The 21,593-nt window shown below is 34.4% G+C and overlaps 1 protein-coding gene across 1 annotated transcript in view; it reads left to right on the top strand.

The window, feature by feature from the left end:
- LOC141512221 (uncharacterized) overlaps window positions 1-21,593 on the top strand; it is a 62,246-nt gene that overhangs the window by 7,601 nt on the left and 33,052 nt on the right. Inside the window, exon 3 of the mRNA XM_074221050.1 lies at window positions 454-491. Within this exon, the coding sequence (XP_074077151.1) occupies window positions 454-491 (38 nt within the window). The remainder of the gene's footprint in view (window positions 1-453; window positions 492-21,593) is intronic.

Below are 21,593 nucleotides of genomic sequence, written 5' to 3'. Positions count from 1 at the left end.
TTCTATATTTTTCTGTAATTGAAATTAAAAGTTAAAAGATTGAAGAAATATATGGAGTCAAAATAACACAAAGAACAAAATAAATGGTTCAGTAACACAATTGAGGATTTTACCAGAAAGGTTTAAGAATTAAATCAGAGGCAGGTGAAAACACCAAGAAGAAAGATGTAGAAATTTTCTGGTCATCTGCCTAGTTGTAAGAAGTCCAAAAAGACAAAAATGCAAATTGGATCAAACAAGAATCACATAACTTATGAACTAATAATGTAATAAACAAATGTGTCAAAGAAGGGGAATGAATCTCTAGGCTCCCTGAAAAAAATTGTCAGGTGGTAAGAGCTGAGGAAGGTGCTTCACAGTGGAGTGGCATATGAATTACTAGCAAAGTATTTTTGTCAGCTTTCACTCAGACATGAACTTGACCATACCTATCTTTTTTTTTCTTTTTTCAAGGCAGTGGGGTTGTGTCTTGCCCAAGATCACAGAGCTAAGTGAGTATTAAGCATCCAGGACTGGATTTGAACTCAAGTCCTCCTGACTCCAGGGCTGGTGCTCTATTCACTGTGCCGCCTAGCTGCTCCATACCTTTGTTAATAGAAGATACTACATTTATTATCAAAGGATGATTCCTTAAATTGCCCCTCCAGAAATATAGATTGATTGCATGTTTATGTCCTTGATTCATTTATAATTTGTAAGTATATCTAGATAATCTCTATCTATAGCCATTAAAATCTCTGAGGATCCTCATTCCCACCCCCATAACTCACAAATGAACCAGATCCCTGAACAAGGAGACAACCTTTCCCTCAGGGTTCTGATATGGTCCTGGGGTTGATATGTCATTCTATGATGCGATTGATTGAATTTCCTTTCTAATGTGTTCTTCTCAATGTGACTACCATGGATTAGTACTCCAGTTTCATTTAAATAATTAACATTAATTGACTTTTATAAATTGATATTTTCTTTGAAGACATAGCAAGAACCAAAGATATAACTTCACACACACACACACACACACACACACACACACACAGACACACACACATCTACTTCCCTATACCAATTCATTTTCTGGGGAAAATGGGCTCAAACTTAAAACCATTTTTATATAGCACTCCCAAGTACCCTTCCAAAATTGTCATAACCAATGGATAAATCACTCTTAATTCACTCTTGGCTGCTTTCCATCTATGCTGGCTTAAGCACATGGCTGGGAACTTTATTTCTTCCTCATCATCTGACTTCTGGCAAATCCTGGCACAATTTCCATTTCCTAGACTTCTTGCCTTCACTACTCCAGCCTTTCAAAGTTCACAAGGTCATAACCATTTTCAGAATTCCTTAATCTAAAGCAGGAAATAACAGACACACAGGCAAAGAACAAAGGTCCCCTTCCTATCCAATGGCTTACATCATGTTACTATTATTTGAACAGCAGCCAAAAAAAAAAAAGAAAAAGCAAAGGTAAGAAACTCACCATGGCTGGTCAGTACTTAAAAAATCAAAAGACCATCTCTTCCCATGTGATTATAGGTCTAGAACCAGTTATAATAATGTCTCTCCATGTTCCAAGTTGGGGAGAATGCTCCCATTACTCATCATCCTTCTTTCTATAAGCGGTTCCTTAACTAACCCCTTTCCTATAGTCTGGCAACAGAGCACAATAGACACTGAAAAACTGGAGGTCATTAGCCAGACTTTCTGTTTGCTTGTCTGTCTGTCTGTCTGTCTATAGATACATATATTCACATATATATATATATGTGTGCACATACCCACATTTATGTATATACATATGAACAATGTATACATGCATAGACACACATACACATGTGTGTGAATGACCATAGAAAATATTGTGTTGACCGAGGAGCCAAAAAATGATTTATATATCCTAGGGTCATAAAAAATAACATCTTAGAGTAATTATTGAACAAGGTGCCCCAAAGCACTATAACATAGCTTATACCTTTATTGGCTACTACAAAATCTTTTACTTAATTCTATGCTCATGGCTTATTCATTTTCCCCAGCTATATTAATAGACCCAAATACAATGAGAACACTATTATATTCACTGCTTGGAAATTTTTTTTTGTAAACTACGAACAAAATGTCAAGAACAATTCATATAAGATTTAGAATTTAGGAGGTGGAAAGTTTAAGCATATATGTTTCATCCTCATCTTGTATGTTATAATTATCATCTCTTAAATGTAATTAGATATGGCATCCCATTAAAGAGAGGGTTGAAGCAAACTATTTTACTAATTATTTGATATGCAGGGATGATGTCAGTTATGTGGTTATACTAAAAATTAAATTAAACAACTCTTTTATCTCATGAAAGCTTTCAAAGCATTTTTTTAATTGATAAGTGTAAAATTCTTATGATTACTCTTAAGTAAAGACAGAAACTAAAGGTTTTGAGTTTGAAACTGGAAGTCAAATTGAACCAGTTGTTGAAGGCTTTGGTGTCCTTTTGGGAAGAAATATTGAGCATAAAGCTATAAAAGAAATTTGTGGCTACATACTTTAAATAACTTAACTAATAATTTAAAATAAAAACTTAATGGAAAGACACAGTCAAAGCAATTAACATTGACACCATAGCAATGAAAATATTTCTTAGGAATTGCAAAAATGTACCATAATAGATCTGGGAATTACTCAAAAAACTACACAATATTAACAAAATACAGGGGTCATAAGATTACTATAGAAATATAAATACATCTATACCAAAAAAATTAATTTAGATTGATAGACATTATCAGAGAACAAATAAGGCAAGCATAAAGTTTATAGAAATACATTTAGAATAAAGTCATCAATTAACCAAGCTACAGTAAAAACTGATAATAGATTTGCTGAATGCAACCGTAGTTGACTTTCTGATAGATGGTCTATGAAACAACTAATATCCCAAGAGTCCAAGAACCAAAAACCTTCCATTTATAACATCTGCATAAACTCAGCCAGCAATATACTGATAAAAAATAGAACAAATAACTGAATTCTGCATTTTTATTTTGGTGTGAATATATATGGAAACGGAAGGGTTTGTGATGGCACTTTATTACTAGATTATTCCCACAAGAAGGGTAGCTAGATGATACAGTAGATAAAAACCACTGGAGGGTCTGGAGTCAGGAAGACTCATCTTCCTAAGTTCAAATCTGACCTCAGACACTTAATAGATGTTGGATTCTGGGCAAGTCACTTTACCCCATTTGCCTCAATTTCCCTATCTGTAAAATAAACTGAAAAAGGGAATGGCAAACTACTCCATGATCTTTGCAAAAATAATAAATAAATAAAATAGGGTCACAAAGAGTTAGACACAACTGAAAATGACAACTAAAAAAACATTACTACAAGAAACTACAAAAGGTGCCTTTATTTACTGATCAATATAGATTATGAAAAAGAAACCATTTAGAAAATTCAGTGTATCCCCCAAAACTGAAAATTTAGCATCTACCAAATGCCTAACAGACATGGTAAATGGAAGTATTCATTAGAAATTCAATTTCTTTCATGGACTAACAGGTAACAAATTTCCAAACTATTAATAAAGACCTCAAAATATCCTGGAGTACTCAAACAATAAATTGTAATGGGATTAGACAACATCACAGATAAAAATGGTATGTACCACTGGTATCAAACTCAACTAGAAATGGATCCCTGAGGGCCTCATATTGACTGAATTAACATTATTTCTTTGTATACATATACAAGCATAGACTTATATTTATAGTTAGACATTTCTTAATTTTGTTCTAATCTGGTTCAAGCTGCACAATGCAGTTTGCAGCTGAGCTTTATGCCTCTGTTGGACATAATCACTGGGTTTACATTTGAGTCACAAAAACTCAAGAACTATGTTTTCAATTGATACTGCCTTCCTAAATACTAATAATTTCCAAGTTAAGCATTTTTTTCATTACAGTTATAACACTATACAAGTGCAGGATAGTTCATGATCACACATATGAACGAAATTATGGTTATAATGTTGACCTTAAGGGAAACAGCCCTTGGTTTGAAGTCAATTGGCCTCCAATAAGACTACAAACCTGATGGAATTCTTAACTCTCTGACCTTGGGCAGCACTTAATATCCTTAGAAATCATTTTTCTTATCTGTAAATGAAGAAGTTGATTACAAAACCTAGCTACCTTCTAACTCTAGATCTTTGATTATGATATAATATATAATTCAAGTAGATCTTACAAAGCACTATAAATGTAAGCAGGAATAAATTTGTCCCGCAGTAACCTTCAGAACATGACTTTTTCCTATATTTGCAGTACCTTTGGTGTTGAAATATCTTTGGTTTTTAATGGCATGCTTCTGACAACATTTAATTAATCATCCAGTTGAGAATTTATCTTTGTTATTGAGAAATTATGTTCTTGTTCTTTAATTTTTGTGTATTATTCTATATGAATTCCCATTAATGTCCAGTTTTAGTTTCCTTTCATTGTACAGAGGTGGTCCTAGATTCTCACAGCCTGTGTAGACAAATCATAAAGTCTAGCTGATTCTACCATTCTAGAAAGAGTTAAAATACAGACAGAGATGGAATGAATGTCTGTTTTCTGAAGACCAACTAACAAAATTTTACAAAGAAAATAATTCCTGGAAATCTAAGAGACCATGTGATACCATATTTTGGCCACCATGACTCATAAAGGATATATTCTAATGTGGTGGATATGTAATCTGTATCAATGGAGGGCTTATCTATACCTACAAAACTTATTTAGAATAGTCAAATAAACTATATTCTAAATTGTCACTATGTAAGAGTCTATAGTTAAAAAGTACTTCTATATACATTATCACATTTAGTCTTTATAATATCAATATTATCTCTATTTTGCAGATAGATTGAAGCAAGTATGTATATATGTATATATATATATGTGTATATATATATACATATATATATATATATATATATATATATATATATATATATATATACATCCTTGCATACATACTGTGAAATCCATACTGAAAGCACTTGTGAGATTTAGGTATCTAGAAGCATGAAGGACACCAAACACCTGGGAAAATTCGTAGACTTTATTATCCACTCTCTTATCCCTTCTCCCCCCCAAGAAAAAAAGATGACTGAGAAAATGTTGTTACTTACCAAACTATATGCCCTCTCTATCTACACAAAATACATTTTATTAGAATCATCTCTATATGAATTAAAAGTATCATCAAAGAATGCATTATTAAATAAATAGGATTTCATAAAATTTAACTGTGGACCACATCTTTACCATCACAATTGACTAAAAGATATGGAGATTTTAATATTCCATTGTACTCATTATCAACTATGAAAAAATATTAGGATTCACATAGGTGGCACAGTGGATAGAGCCATAGATCTTGGAGTCAAGAGGACGTGAGTTCAAATGAAGCCTCAGACACTCAATACTTACTCACTATGTAACCTTGGTTAAGTCACTTAACCCTGATTGCCTCACCAAAAAAAAAAAAAATTAAACTCCATAAAATAAAATATCACTTTCTATGTTCTAATGCAATCAGGTGTCCCAAGTATATATACTGAGATCATTTAATATGATTTGGAAGATATACAATAGAACTAACCTTGTTCAATGACCATCTGACAATAAACATTAGGCAAAATATGACCAGAAAGGACAATGATCAATGTTGGAAGGGATGTGGGAAATAAAAATGTGCATACCCTTTGATCCAGAAATACCACTACTGGGTCTATACCCTGAAGAGATCATGAAAAAGGGTAAAAACATCACTTGTACAAAAATATTCATAATAGCTCTGTTTGTGGTGGCAAAGAATTGGAAATTAAGTGAATGTCCTTCAGTTGGGGAGTGGCTTAATAAATTGTATACGTATGTGGTGGAACACTATGGTTCCATTAGAAACCAGGAGGGATGAGAATTCAGGGAAACCTGGAAATATTTGCTTGAACTGATGCTAAGTAAGATGAGCAGAACCAGAAGAACATTGTATACCCTAACAGCAACATGGGGGTGATGATCAACTTTAATGGACTTGCTCATTCCATCAGTGCAACAATCAGGGACAATTTTGGTATATCTGTGATGGAGAATACCATCTGTATCTGGATACAGAAAGAATTGTGGAGTTTGAACAAAGACCAAAGACAATTACCTTTAATTTAAAAAAAAGTTATCTTATGTAATCTTGCAATATCTTATATTTTGTTTTATTTTTCTTAATGATATGATTTTCTCAACACATTCAATTTAGATCAATGTAGATACTAACAGATTGCCTTCTGTTGGGGGGGAAGAGGGAAGTGAGATTTCGGGGAAAATTTTAAAATTCAAAAATAAATTTATCTCATACATTAAAAAAATAAACATCAGGCAAAGCACAAAACAAGAGGAATCATTGCCAAATGTTTCTGTCATTGGGATGAAGAAAATCCATATAGAGACCAGGTCAAGAAGATTCTCTGGTAAAAACTTCCAAACACTCCTGATTGCATTAAGCCCAAGACCCTGCAAAGTCTTCTAGAAGAAATCTAGAGTCATTCAAAGGAGTTTAGTCCATCCACACAGGAAAGACCAAGTAGATAAAGGATATCTCTTGCCCAGATTCCAACATATATCAGAATAAATACACTGTCAATATGTAGTTGTGTATCTGGGACAAGCAACTAAAATCTGCTGGGTCCAGAATCGAAAAGAGGAAAGTGAGCTATTTTACTTTTGAGAAATTATAAAGCACTTTTTCTTCCCTTCAGCTTCCTATAATAGCAAGTGCCTGGCTTTTTGATACAAACAAACCACTTCCTTCAAAGGACAAAAGAGGAGCATCACAAAGAGATCAATGGAAAGGAACAAGATAGGTGTGAACAGGCTTCATGAAAATATAACTTAAAAGGAAATCCAGTGAATATGGGCATGAAGGATGGCACCAACAAATTTATATGACAGAAAGAAAAGATAAACTTGGCACATGATGAGAACAAGAAATGACAGGGATGGACAGAATGCTCCACTGGTACTCTTGTGATAATTGGAATAGAGAAAGAAAAATCTCCAGCATATTAAGTGGATTCCCTCACCCCCAGCCTTTTGGGAGGAAATGAAGAGTCCCAGAAGGAGTGATGAGAATTAATGGATCATGTGTAATATCACTAGAAGAAAATTCAGATTCAATAGGATTATGGACTACTGGATCTATTTGAGGATTTATAGGTGAGGAAACTAAAAGTCATGAAAACTAAGTGACTGACCAAAGTCTCAGAGCTGGAATTCAAATTCAGGACTTCTAATGAGTTCTTTCAGAGTTTTTCCAGGCCATGGTATTCAGTCTAATTTCTTTTGAGCAGGAAATTGCCAAAGAATCAGCTAACAGGCATTTAAAAAATTAAATAGTTTTTATTGACATCTTTTTATATCATTTTAATTTTACCCAGTATCCCTCCCACTCTTTTCTTCCAGAGAGTCAATCCTTAAACCAAAGAACTTCTTTTAAAAGAAAAGAAAAAAATCAGCAAAACATTTCCAAAAGTCATCTGTTATTATATTCAATATGTCACATACACACATAGACTCTGCCCCCACCCACCCCTTTTCTACAAAGGAGTGAAGGGAGATTTCATCTTATAACTGTGTTTGCCAAGATTGCTCCTTTTTTCCCTAGTTCTTTGAAATTTTTTCAACATTCTTTTTTTATTGTTTTATGGTTGTTCTTTCCATATGTATTATGTCATTGTATACATTTTTCTTGATTTTTTATCTCTTTATGTCCATTCACAAGTCTTTACAGACTTCTCTGTATGCATTGTATCTGACATTTGTTATATCACACTAATATTCCATTACATTCCTGTGCCAGAGTTTGCTTAGCCACTCCCCAGTCAATGAACACCTACTTGTTTCACTACCATAAAAAGTACTACTATAAATATTTTTATATGTGAAACTTTTCATTTTATCAATGTCTTCCTTCAACTAGCACTTATGAAGCATCTGATATATATCTCATGCACTGTGCTAAGCTGTGGAAATAAAAATACAAAGAGTAGTCTATGGGTAGTGGGAGGAAAGAAAGATACCACATCTCCAATTAAGCCATACTTCTTCATCCAGGGAAATTTGGGGTGAGGGAGACACTCTAACTGTGATTTCATTGGTGTAGGGAGCTTCCAATGTAACCCTGTCAATGCAGATCTCTACTTGCTTTTTACTCTTAGAACTAACATGTCTTGTTCAAGGTCATATAATCTGTGTATATTAGAAGTGGGATTTTGAACTAAGGTTTTTGAACTAAGGTTTTCCTGAGCCAAAGACTGGCTCCTACCATACTATACTTTCTTTCCTGTGAATCTAGCATGACTAGGGGCAGCTAGGTGGAATGGATAGAGCACTGGCCCTGGAGTCAGGAGTACTTGAGTTCAAATCCAGCCTCAGACACTTAATAATTACCTAGCTGTGTGACCTTGGGCAAGTCATTTAACCCCATTGCCTTGCAAAAAAAATCTAGCATGACTAACAATTTTATATCATCGACTTTATTGCTTCCAGGTCATAGTAATGACTGAGAAATAGATAAAGAAGACCAATTTAAAAAAATAAATTAGAAAATGTTAAGACTATAAATGAGGATTTAACATAGAAACAGGTAACTAAAATTCACTATGTGCATGCATGTGTAGAGGGAAGATTTGATCTCCTACCACTTCAGTTGATGTAGTCACCTGATGTAATCATCACAGATGATGAGATACTAATATGTAACAAGGTATTAATATCCATTTATCCCTTTTAAGAAGTATGAATACATCTCTCTTTGTCTCAGAGTCAGAAAGAATTGGATGAATAATGATTGGCCATATCACTGGGTGACACTTAAAAGACATTTCCACCAGTTTGAACCAGTAAAAAAGGGAGCTAACAGCTAGAGAAGAACACAGTTTTTCACTTTTTATAGGAGGAGTAGGAGATTTTTCTCTCTTTACCCACTCAAACTCCAACTGTATGTATGTGATTTCTAGCAATGGAACTACTCTACTTACCCAAAAGGCAGCACCCCATTTAACAGTAAGAGAATTACTTCAAGATAGTTTGAGACCTGTTTGAGGAAAGGCACACTCTAGATAGACATGATTACAGAAAGTTGGTCATTTAAGAATGTAAGCAGCTTCGAGGAACATGACCTCTAGCAACAAAGATGAGAACTGGATATGAACTCAAGAGAGAGAGAGAGAGAGAGAGAGAGAGAGAGTTAGCCTTAACAACAAGAAAAAGCTACAGAATGGAAGGGTAGCCTTGGTCACATGTATTTGTTGCACAAGTGCTAATCAGTGCCTCTATATGCTGTGAATGTCCTGGATATTAGTGGGAAAATTTGCCATTGGGGGCAGGGAAGAAGGTTATGATTACTGGTCTCACTATGTCTTTGAGCAGGAGGGCTGCTCTTTAATGGGAAACATTCTATGGGTAAGTTAAGAGATCTCATGAGGTAATTTTTAAAGCTATACTTTTAGATTTTTAGGCCTGACGGGTTACATTGGAATCCAAGGTAGATATCTTTTGGATGACCCAGTCTGCTTGCAAGTAAGAGTGAATAGCCCAAGGTAATGCCACAAGTGATAAGGGTGATAGAGAGGTGAAAACAAACTACTATGTGATGTTAGAATTGGTAAGTTTGTTACTATCAAGATCAGGGTTTGTGAAAGAGTTTTGAATGAGATTTTGAAGGATGACCAGAAATAGAACAGATGAAAGTGAGAATTAAAGATATTCTGGACATAAGAAAAATCTTATTCAAGACCTAATGGAGTCAGGAAATCATATCTTGTTGGCAGAAGATAGTAAATAGACTAGGCTGGCTGGAATAGATCCTTGGAGCATGTGGCATCATGTAGTATGAGCTAAATCTGGAAAAAGGGGAGGCCAGATAGTAAAGGACCTTTAATGTCAGAGAAAGGATTGTGTAAGCAAAAGAAAGCTGAATGATATCCTCAGATCCTAAGAAGGACAATTAGCATGGCAAGAGTATATAATGGTTGTATTATCTTTACTGTGCTAGTTGACATGGAAGATACAAATAATTATGTCGTAGTCTTTGAAAACAAGAAACTCAAAAGCTAGTCATATAACTTGATTAGTTTGTTAGTAGCATTGGATATGTGGCATATACAATCATTTTATGGGTTTATAGCAGTAAGAGCTGGAAGTTGCTATAGAGATAATCTAGTAAAATCCTACCATTTTATAGACTATTAGTTTGATAAATGAGTATCTTTCCTTCAGATCTCCAAAAAGAAACAGTTACATGGTTTAAAGTAGAAGAAAACTGAGAGGCTATTTATTGCAAACATACTCATTTTATAGATGTTGAAATTAAGATTAACAAAGGTTGGTTTAAAAAAATGGAAAAGTTAAATTGTCAGTTATCCACAACCAATAAGTGTCAGAGGTAGGATTTGATGTCAAATCCGCCTTAACTTCATTCAGATCCAACAACACTTGTCCACTAAGCCACATTATCTGCTGTAGGGATATCTTTAAGTCAGAAATCCAAAAAGATTTTTGTTTCATTTAAAAAAAATGGAAAAACAACTGAGATTTGATTTGAAATATGCACAGTTCCTTTCACTAAAATTATTTACATATCATTGACACAAAGTTGTGTTAGAAATAAAAAGGAGGTTGCTGTTTCAAATAAATGATAAAATGGCATGGGACCTGGGAGACAATAGATCACTAATAAGTTTGATGATGATGATGATGATTAAATTTGGTTAATTTAGAGAAAATCCAAACTTACTGGTGAAACAAATGTCAAAAGGAGTTTTAGAAAGTGGTGCCTCTCATTTTCCACATCATTCTTTCTTCTAACCTTGCCTCAGATTTCCTAGTTTGAAATGCCTGGATAGACCACAGTGACTCCAACTGGTTCTCTTTAGAAAGCTGCCCAGCTGACAGTGTTAGCTAAGTTGTAACCTTTCTTTATGCTTTCAAGATAAGTCTATTTGTATACACAATCATGTGAATTACAAATTACCGTGCAGACTTTAACTATGTTACCTTTCCATTGCCAAATACATTCTATTTTAGTTTTAAAGAATATCATTGTTTCACTTGTGAAGTTCCCCTCTTCTGTGTCAGTGAAACAATTTATATAATATAGGTAAATATCTTCGGGGTGACTTTAGATACAGTATCATTTAATTCAAAGACAACATGTATAAAACTTTTGCCTTGGTAGAAGTGGTTACATGAAAAGGATACATTTAAATAGTTTACCGAGGGGAACAATTTGTATCTTCTCTGAAGCTTTTCTTGTCCAGATTCTCAACCCTCTGAATTTCAAGAGTACTTGTTGCCTAGTACTTCTTACTTGTACTTCCCATGTTCTGGATTGTTTGGTTTTATCTAAATAGTTGGTCAAAGAGGACTTAAAAGAATAATCATCCAAACTAAGTTTGGCCCAGCAGTCAGTACTGTAGATATTATCTGACAATAAGATATTTCCAGTTGTAACTTCCTCCCACAAGCAGTAGCTTGGAACAGTCATATCAAAAAACAGCTAGGTGGATAGAGCACTGGCCCTGGAATCAGGAGGACTTGAATTCAAATTTGACCTCAGATACATAATACTTAACCCTATTGCCTTACAAAAGAAAAAAAAGTCATATACTCCTGAATTAGCCAAAACCCAGATTAAAATTCAATTGGAAAGCATTTAACAAAATAAATAAAAATACAATAGGACCTAGATAATAGTAATGTGTAGTTTTCTAAGCCACTTCTGTAACAGGTATCCTTATATATGCTTTCCTGACCCACATTTCAATTTGAGTTTGAAACCAGAGGCTTAGAGTGAGTCACCTAGGAAATAAATGTATGTCCCTCCTTGTAGCAAGAGTAAAGGGACTGAAGACTTGACTACTGCATTACATGTGACCCATAAGAAATTAAAAGGCCCACAGGAAGGAGTGCCTACTGTATTTGTTAGATCCTGTATGGACATGAAGAAGATTCCCTCAGGATTACTGATAGGTTATAGTGCAGACAGTATATTAGGAAAGGGTCTATTTGATGGGAAGAACACCATGCTAGATTCAGAAAATCCTAGATCAAATCCCACTTCTAACACTTATATACTTAACTTTGAAAAAGTAACTTTTTCCCCGGAGCCACATTTTTCTCATCTGTAAAATGAAGGTGGGGTCTGAGACCCTTCCAGTGATTTTAGAATTGTTAAAGTATTAGATTATTATTAATTTTCTTTCTTTTTTAATTTATTAATTTTATTCTGAACTTAAGAAATAAAGCAAGCCCTTTCATAACAGAAGAATATGGGGGGAGGGAAATGATTGTACATGAAACTACAAATGTTATATGTATAACTTACTGCCATTCCCTTCTTTTTATTTCTTTTTTCCCTCCCCTCCTGAGATGAATTATTTTCTCTAAATTTCTGTCTTTATATATGTCTAATACATACTTCTGTTTATCAATTCTTTCTCTGAAAGCAGATAGCATCTTTATTCATATGTCCTTTGTAGCTAATTTGGGTATCTATAATAGTTTAAATGACTTAATCATTTCCCAACTAGAATATAGGTTCTTTGAGATTAAGAAAGTTAAGGAACCCTCCTTAGGATATTTATTTATAACATAATATATACATATGTATATATATATATATTTGTGTGTAAATGCTTATCTACATATGCATGCACATGACTATATACCTACATACCTAGCCATGTACATTTAAAACCCATGTACATTTTATTTAGTTAGTTTTTGCAAGGCAGTGGGGTTAAGTGGCTTGCCCAAGGCCACACAGCTAGGTAATCATTAAGTGTCTGAGGTCGGATTTGAACTCAGTTACTCCTGATTCCAGGGCCAGTGCTCTATACCCTGTGCCACCTAGCTGCCCCTAAAACCCATGTACATTTAAAATCCTTAGATCACCAAATACAGAAATAACCCAAGGTGTTTTGGAGCATATCCAGGATATCTAACAGAAGGCTTCAGTACTCCCCACCTCATGGGTGAGTATAGCCTCCTTTGATTGGTCACTGAGGAGGTCATTCTGTGTTATGCTTTTTTTGTTTGCATTCTTTCCTGCTATGTTCAGAGACCACAGTGCCCCCAGTAGCACAGAAACCATAAACTGAATGGGTGTGTGTGTGGGGGGGGTTTGATCTTTCCCCTTTCTGTTTCAGATCTCAGGACTTTTTGAGCCAGAATTCTAGATAAGATGATACATCAGTCTCGCCAAAAAGAAAAAAAGAAAAAACAATGATTGGACCTGAGGAAAGGTCATTGGATTTGAAATTTAGGACTATGCTAGAAAGGAACTGAGTTAAACATTGATTCTAATCCCCTTTCCCTCTCCAGAGACCAAGGTGGTATAAGATAGAGGGGAATTATTCCTCCCACATATTGAGGGAGAGAAGAGGATAGTGAGTTTGTATATTTGTGATTATAACAATTCCTTTGTAAAAACTAATCTCTTTAGTGGGAAATGAAACTGGAATGCAAAGGACACCCCTCCTTCTTGCACTTGGGGTGGGTTTTTTAATTTTGTGAAACCTATTTTTTAAAACTCTAAATGTATAAGGTTTTAAATATATATATCTACCCATCTCTATTGATCTCTCCCTTTCTATCTTATACATAAATATGTGTGTGTTTGGCCCATCATTCTATCATGATGTTTATTCTGATTGTCATTCAGCAAATCAGCTATCCCAACTGGTCAATGTCACATACCAATTTCAATAGGCCTAAGGAAATCATTGAAACAGAAGGGAGACATGAACAGAAGGCAGACTATGAATAAGGAAGATAAAAGTTTGATAGTTGTGTGAAATACAAATTGAAAAAAGGAAAAGAATAGAGATAGGAATTGAAAGAGGGAAGAGAATGAAGATGGAAAGACCTATTGGAAAAGGATTGCAGCTGTCCATTTGGATAGTAATTGTGTGCTTATATTAGTGGGAGCAGAAAAGGATAATTTGAAACACATAATACAAATGTTATGAAGGTGGCATTGACAGCATTTCATATCTGAATAAATGTAGGAGGTAAAGGAGAAGTAAGAGCCAAAGAAAGCACCAATACTTTCAACAACTAACTTGAAGAATGAGGAACCAAAGAAAGAAATAGAAATTTCAGGACAGTAAAGCAGTTTAGAGAAAATAAAATAAACTTATTTTGGATATATGTAAGGTGCTGGTGGTACATCTAGGTAAAGATGCATAAGTTCAGACAAATGGAAATATGAATCTGGATCTTGGAAGAATTATCAAAGTTAAAGGTATAAATCTGGGAGTCATCTGCTCAGAGAACCCCTGGATACTGAAAGAGATTACCAGATGTGATATGAGCAATATTTGTTTTATGTAGGTTGAGCTCATTTCTCTAGATTTCAGAGAAATTGTTACCAGATTTCATTGTTCTTTGGGACTAAGGCTTAAGTCACTGGCATGTTTTTCTGTTCACCTGGGGCATAAAGACAAAGTGGCATGAAAGGTTCAGCCTAAGTAGAGTAAGTACTCCTCAAGTTTAAAATAAACATCCTTGTTGCTTTTATTAACTCACTTTTCTGACCTATTGCTGCCATTAGAACAATTGTGGAGGCAGAGGGAAACTGCATTTACCTAAATTAGAATTATAACATTATCAAATCACCTTTTTATTGCCAAGCAAACTTCTTTCTATTATCTATTAATGTGTCTATGAAAGTTTTATTTGATTCCACTCTTTAGCCTGAACCTTTAGACTACTGGTCTGATTTAGATCTGAACACCAAGCTGAAAGAGTATAGAGAGAGAAAGAAAAAGACCAAGGACCAAATTTTGAGTGAAGGGGTTGTAAAGACGAAAGAGCTAGAAAGAAAATTATAGAAGTAGAAAATCAAAAAACTATAATCTTTTGGATATCCAGAAGGAAAGCATGACCAGCAGTGTGATACACTACAAATAAGTCAAAGAGAATGAAGATGGAAAAAAAGTTTTTTTTTAATATGGCAATAAGATAATTACTGTTGATCTCTGAAAAAGTTATTTCAGTTATCTGGTGGAGTGGGAGACCAGTTGCAAGATTTTCAGAAGTGAGTGATGAGGAAATAGAAGCATTGATTATAGACTTTTTTAAGTTAGGGAAGAAAGAGATGGAAATAAAACATAAAAATTGGTGATCATTTTTGTTTGAGGAGACCTGTGCATATTTGAAGGGAGATAAGAAGATAGAAATTGAAAATACATTTAAGGGCTATTTAATAAAACTAGGTTTGAAAGGAATTGGGATGGGATGGGAGAAATGACACAGGGTCATTGCTTCTTGAAATGAATCATCCTAAGATACTATCATTTTATGACAATGATACTAACCATATTCTCCCCTGCCTGTTTAGCTGCGGACATTGAAAACGTAGGCTTGATACCAGACCTTCATCTATAATACCTTTCTGAATCTCTGACTTATTATTTATTGGAATAACATTGGTGGATGATTTATATAGTCTTTTCATTACTGAAAAGCAAAAAAGGATATTTTATCTTCAAAAGAAGATAATAATCAGAGAAAACTTTTAAAGTTTTTGAAAGGCTTTTTATTTTAATTTTGAGGGGTGCAATGGAGGAGTTGAAGATCTAATGTTAGGTGTCCTGGTATATTTTAGGTTATTTATTGTGGGTTTAGTGATGTCAAGGTATTAGGGGTTTGAAGAGAGGCCTGGGTTTGAAATTGTTTTTATGGGGAATTAGAGAATTGATAAAGCAATACAAGAAAACATGCTTGTAATAAGTATCTACTATCAATGCCAGGTCACTGTGAAGGATTTCCAAATGGTAGTAAGGATCCACTTAGTCTACAGTTGAAAGTTGGGGATGGGTAGCTCTCAGAAGAGAAGACTAAGGAAAAATGTCAGAGTTTATTAAAAATATAATGGCAATCTTGAGAGCTTTTCTCTTCATTTCAAGTGGTCAAGGTGATGGCCAATTTGTAAGGAATTTGAAGATGAAATTCAATTTCAGGTCATGATTGGACTCTAAGGTACTTTTAATTAGGAATCTTATGATTCTGTGATGACCTCGAAACCTAATGGTAAGGGGGTGGCTAGGTGGCACAGTGGATAGAGCACCGGCCCTGGAGTCAGAAGTACCTGAGTTCAAATCCAACCTCAGACACTTAATAATTACTTAGCTATGTGGCCTTGGGCAAGCCACTTAACCCCATTGCCTTGCAAAAACCTTAAAAAAAAAGAAACCTAGTAGTAGCTATCTAGTGTTGCAGAAGTATGCTATATAACAGAGATGTCCATAGTACCCCTCATCTGGTGACCCAGGAGAGATCTCAAGAGAGTCTATAAATTTGAATAGGAAAAATTACATCTTTATTTTATTAACATCTAATTTAAATTTAGTATTTCTTTGGTAATTTAAAAATATGACTCTGAGGAGTCCATAGACTTCATCAGACTACTAAAGGAATCCATGATGCAAAACAGATTAAGAACCCTTACTACAGAGGCAAGAAAACGATATACAAAATGACTACAATGATATAAATAAAAAAACCAGAAACATGCAAATACACAAACATATACATATAAATCAAAAGTGAATGTTGCAAAAATTTTAAATAGAAATATGACTAAAAAGCAAGGGATATGAGAAAACACTCCCAACTCACCCTTTGAAGATGTGGGAAATCCACAAGAATTGTACATTGCACATATTTTAAAGCTTGTTCAGTTATGTTGATTTTTCCTCTTTTTTTCTGTTTTACCTTTAAATATACTATTTATTTATATGAGATGCTTCTCTGGGAGGAGTAAGGAGGCATGCTGAATGAAATTGGTAATATTAAAAAATAGGTCATCAATAAAATTTATGTAAAATTAAATATAGATATGAAAAAAATCACTATAACATATGTATATATGTGTGTTTATTGTTTGTAGTGTACATACAAAAGCATGCACACATACATATATAGTCACTTTTTTAAAGTCTACAGTCCTGTAGAGGAATTTGTGGTATAAAGGAACTTTTGCAAGAAACTGTTCTAAATTTAGTCAGTGCACATATAAATAACAAATGCACATAAACATTTTAGAAATGAACACATTGGCCTGGCTTGCAGTCTTTCTCTCCACCTCTATTCTCACTATAACCAACTAGGACCTCAACATTTGTTTACATGAAGAGTTTAGTAATTTACCTGGGCATTATTGAGGCTATTATATACAAGTAGAAGGTAACCATGCCTATAGGAAAGAACAGCCCTCAGATTACAATGGCCCACTTTTTTTTTTTGCAAGGCAAGAGGGTTCAGTAACTTGCCCAAGGTCATACAGGTAGATAATTATTAGGTGTCTGAGGTCGATTTTGAACTCAGGTCCTCCTGACTCCAGGGCTAGTGCTCTATCCACTGCACCCCACCAGCTGCCCCAACAATGGCCCATTCTTAAGTATCAAAGACAGCTAATGAAAATTAGATTAGAAATCAAAGCTACCAGTTCTCAAAGTAATAGATCCAAGGGGCTAGACAGGAGGACTAAAGGCAAGTTGGGGAAGAGAGAGAAGGAAAGAAAAGTGAAATATGCAGAGCAAAATCAGGAAAACAACAATAAGATAGGAACATAGATGGGACTTCAACTAATAACTATTTGCTTCTTGAAATGAATAATCCTAGGAGAGTATCATTTTATGGCAGTGATGTTAATCATATTCTTCACTGCTAAACACTGCACATGTAGGTTTGATGCCATACCTTTACTTTGAACACCTTTCTTGAGCTCTGACTTATTGTTTATTGGAGTAACATTGGTGAATGACTTATAGTTTGTGATATATTATTTCCTCATGCTTTTAGCTTTTCCAGTCTACCAGGTTCTGAAGGCAACTCTCTCACCTAGGCAAATTCAAGATTTCTCAGACTACAATTTCTTTTTTTCTGTCCACAAGTAGAAGAGATTTAGAGAACTCAGCTCCATTTTCTAGAAGGATAAGAATGAATATATAATCATACAGTGGTCCAATGGGAATTACTACTTGCATATTTGGGAAAAGACTTATTCTAGTCAACAACTTTCCTAGAAGGTTTGTCAGTTTGTAGGTTTGGGACAGTCAGCTGGATTTGAACTCTGACTTGGAAGGAATCCCTGGATATATGATGTTGTAGGTCACCTTTCCATATATATGTGTTGCTTTGGTTCACCATTCATTAAAAGTGGAGCTAATCAGTCAAAACAACTTTATCTTCCTTAAGCAGTTGTCACTGCTTACTTAGAACCATAACCAGAAGTGTGAGTGTCAGAGGGAGTATTTTCAGTAGAGAAAGAATCAAGCTATTTCTTCTGTGGGAAATGGAGTGAACCATTAGTTTGTGCAATATCACATGTAGCAGGGGGTGGCTAGGTGGTGCAGTTAGTAGAGCACCAGCCCTGGAGTCAGGAGTACCTGAGTTCAAATCCGGCCTAAGACACTGTGTGGCTTTGGGCAAGCCACTTAACCCCATTGCCTTGCAAAATAAACAAACAAACGAACAAATAAATAAACTAAAAATAAAACATTTAAAAGGGGCGGCTAGGTGGCGCAGTAGATAAAGCACCAGCCTGGAGTCAGGAGTACCATGGTTCAAATCTGGTTTCAGACACTGAATAATTACCTAGCCGTGTGGCCTTGGGCAAGCCACTTCATCCCATTTGCCTTGCAAAAACCTAAAAAAAAATATCACATGTAGCAGCTGAAACACTGTTTAAGAGTCTTTCCAGGAGTGGGTGGTACAGTAGATAAAGCACTGGCCCTGGAGTCAGGAGTACCTGGGTTCAAATCCAGTCTCAGACACTTAATAATTACCTAGCTGTGTGACCTTGGGCAAGCCACTTAACCCCATTTGCCTTGCAAAAAAACACCCTAAAAAAATTTTTCCAGTGTTCTTTGTTGGCAATATGGTATGAAAAATTAATTCTTAACTATAGGACATAGAACAATGTAATCCAAAGCATATTAGATAAACTAGGATCCCCAATCAGGGGGTTTGGAAAATGTTATGGGACTAAATAAATTTATTTTAGGAAAAGGTAGAATGGAGTGACAGTGAAAGGTCTTTAATAGGATAGTTAATACTAATGGATAGAAGTTTGAAATTGAAATTAGAGAAATCTATGTTCAAATCCAGCCTCAGACACTTAAAAGTCATTCTTTGTGCTTTTCAGTTTCCTTGTCTTTAAAACAAGACTTGTACAAGATGGCAGATTTGTTTCAGCTCTACCTCTCTAATGCATTTTGATCAGTGTGTTTATGACAATCAGAATAAGGTCCATGACTTCTAGGACAAAACTTAGTATTGTTGTTATCTAGGAATTGGAGAGAGTCAGCAAGGGGTCACAAGAAATTTGCCAATTTTACTAAGGGTTTTTGACTTGATCATACACCTTAAAGGACTGGACACACTAGTAGACACATTAGCTTACCAAAACTCCCAGGTGATGACATGTAGAATTTTGTAGAGGCTCATATAACTTATAACTGGAATCCAAAAGTGGAGAAAGACACCACTCTCTGGAGCTTTCTAAGGGAGGAAGGATGTGTAAGCTTGAAAGGAAAAACAGGATCCCATCACATCCTGACTCTTCCTCAAGGGACAAAATCATGACAGCTTAAAGTGTAAATAACTAGGTCCAGTTTCAGGTGATAGACTACATTAAGTTGTCCTGACCAAGCTGAGGAGCTTCAACAGTTATTAGCACCTGCTGAGGATTCAACATTTATCTGAATTCTGATTTGTAAAACAATTGTATCTAAACATTAATTGCTATGTCCCAAAGTTATCTAGTTAATAATAAATATTAATAAATAAATAAACAAATCTAGTTAAATATATATGTGGGTATATTTTATATGTAAATATGTTTTTATAAGCATAGATGTGTATACATACCCAGAGTATTCCAAAAGTCTTAGAATAGTTTTAAGCTATTAAAGTTTGAAACTGCATTAATGCACATTTGGGATACCATATGTCTTGTGTCTGGGTGTCTGTGTCTGTATATACCCATTGACTTTAATTTTGTTTGAGCTGACTCAGCAGTTTGAATGTACTATAGATTTTTTTATAGTTGATATAAAATATGTTGCAGTTACCCTGCTTCTTCAAGTTGTTAATCTTCTTGTCTTAGACATATTCTTTCAATGATATCTCCCTACCATACAGTATAGCTTTGTTTCCTGAGGTCAACTTATGGGAGAAGTCAAAAAGGATTAGGAAAGTGGGATTGCTCTAACAGGATGACATCCCTCATTGCACTGCAACATTTGGTATGTTTTTCAAAAATTAATTTTACTGATGTCTTCTGAGTTTTTTAATATAAAATCTACATTTTTCACTGTATCCCTACATCCAGCTATCCCTGAGAACATAATTTTATAATACTTTTAAATGGAGAATTAAGGGAGGAGAGGAAGTTCTATGAACCTAACCTATGTGGAGATACCTTTTCCTTTCTCTTCTTTGGGACCAAGTTTGATGATTATAATTTGCATTATTCAGTTCTATAAAAATATATTTTATATCATCTAATTCCCCCCGCCTTGTATCCCTTTTCTCCTCCCAGAGAGCTATCCTTTATAACAAAGTATTTCAACAAAAAAAGAAAAAGGGTGGGGGAACAGCTACATTTATCAATGTCTTGCAAAAATTCTGATATATTTACTATTCCAAATCTATAACCTTCCCACCAATTCTGTAAAGAAATTTTTTATATAACTTTAGGGCCAAATTTGTTCTTTGTAATTTTGCAACATTTATTTTCAATTATTTTATAATTATTTTTTTCTTTTACATTTTTGTTACAATTTTGTTTATGGTTTTTAGCAATTTTACTTATTTCACTTTGAATCAATTTGTCTTTCTGTGTTTTTCTGTTTTTATCATATACACAGCATTCCGTCGTATTTCTGTATCATAGCTCATTTCATCATTTTCTAGTTGATGGACATCTACATTGTTTTTCATTTTTTTGCTACCACACAAAACCAAGAAAATTGCTATAAATAATTTTGTATGTATGTTATCTTTTTATCAGGGCCTTCTTAGGGTATTTACCAGCAGAGAAATCTGTTGATTAAAGAGTATGAACACTTTTTTTAGCATCATTCAAAATTACTTTCCAGAATAGTTGGACCACTTAACAGTTCCATCAATAGCCTTTCCATAATCCCTCCAGCTTTCATTAGTCTTGTCTTTTTTATCTTTGACAATTTGGTAGCATTAGATATTTTTATTTCTATTATTAATAGTTGGTAAGGGTATAATGTGATCATATTGGGATATTAACTCTCTTCTGGTATCTCAGAATACTTTGGAGAAATTTCAGGAGGTCAGTGACAGTTTCTGTTCTCTTAACATGTATAGAAACTAAACTGGACAAAGACAAATTCAAGGGAGATGTATCGAATTATTGGGGTATATATGAAATAGATAGGTAGTATGACACATAAGATAGAAGACAGTGTAAAGACATAAAAGTTAATAAGTTTAGAGAATAATTACTACTTC

This window comes from Macrotis lagotis, chromosome 2 (genome assembly GCF_037893015.1).
Source record: "Macrotis lagotis isolate mMagLag1 chromosome 2, bilby.v1.9.chrom.fasta, whole genome shotgun sequence".
NCBI lineage: Eukaryota > Metazoa > Chordata > Mammalia > Peramelemorphia > Peramelidae > Macrotis > Macrotis lagotis.
Note: the sequence above shows the minus strand (reverse complement) of the source record. Positions and strands in the feature narration are given on the sequence as shown.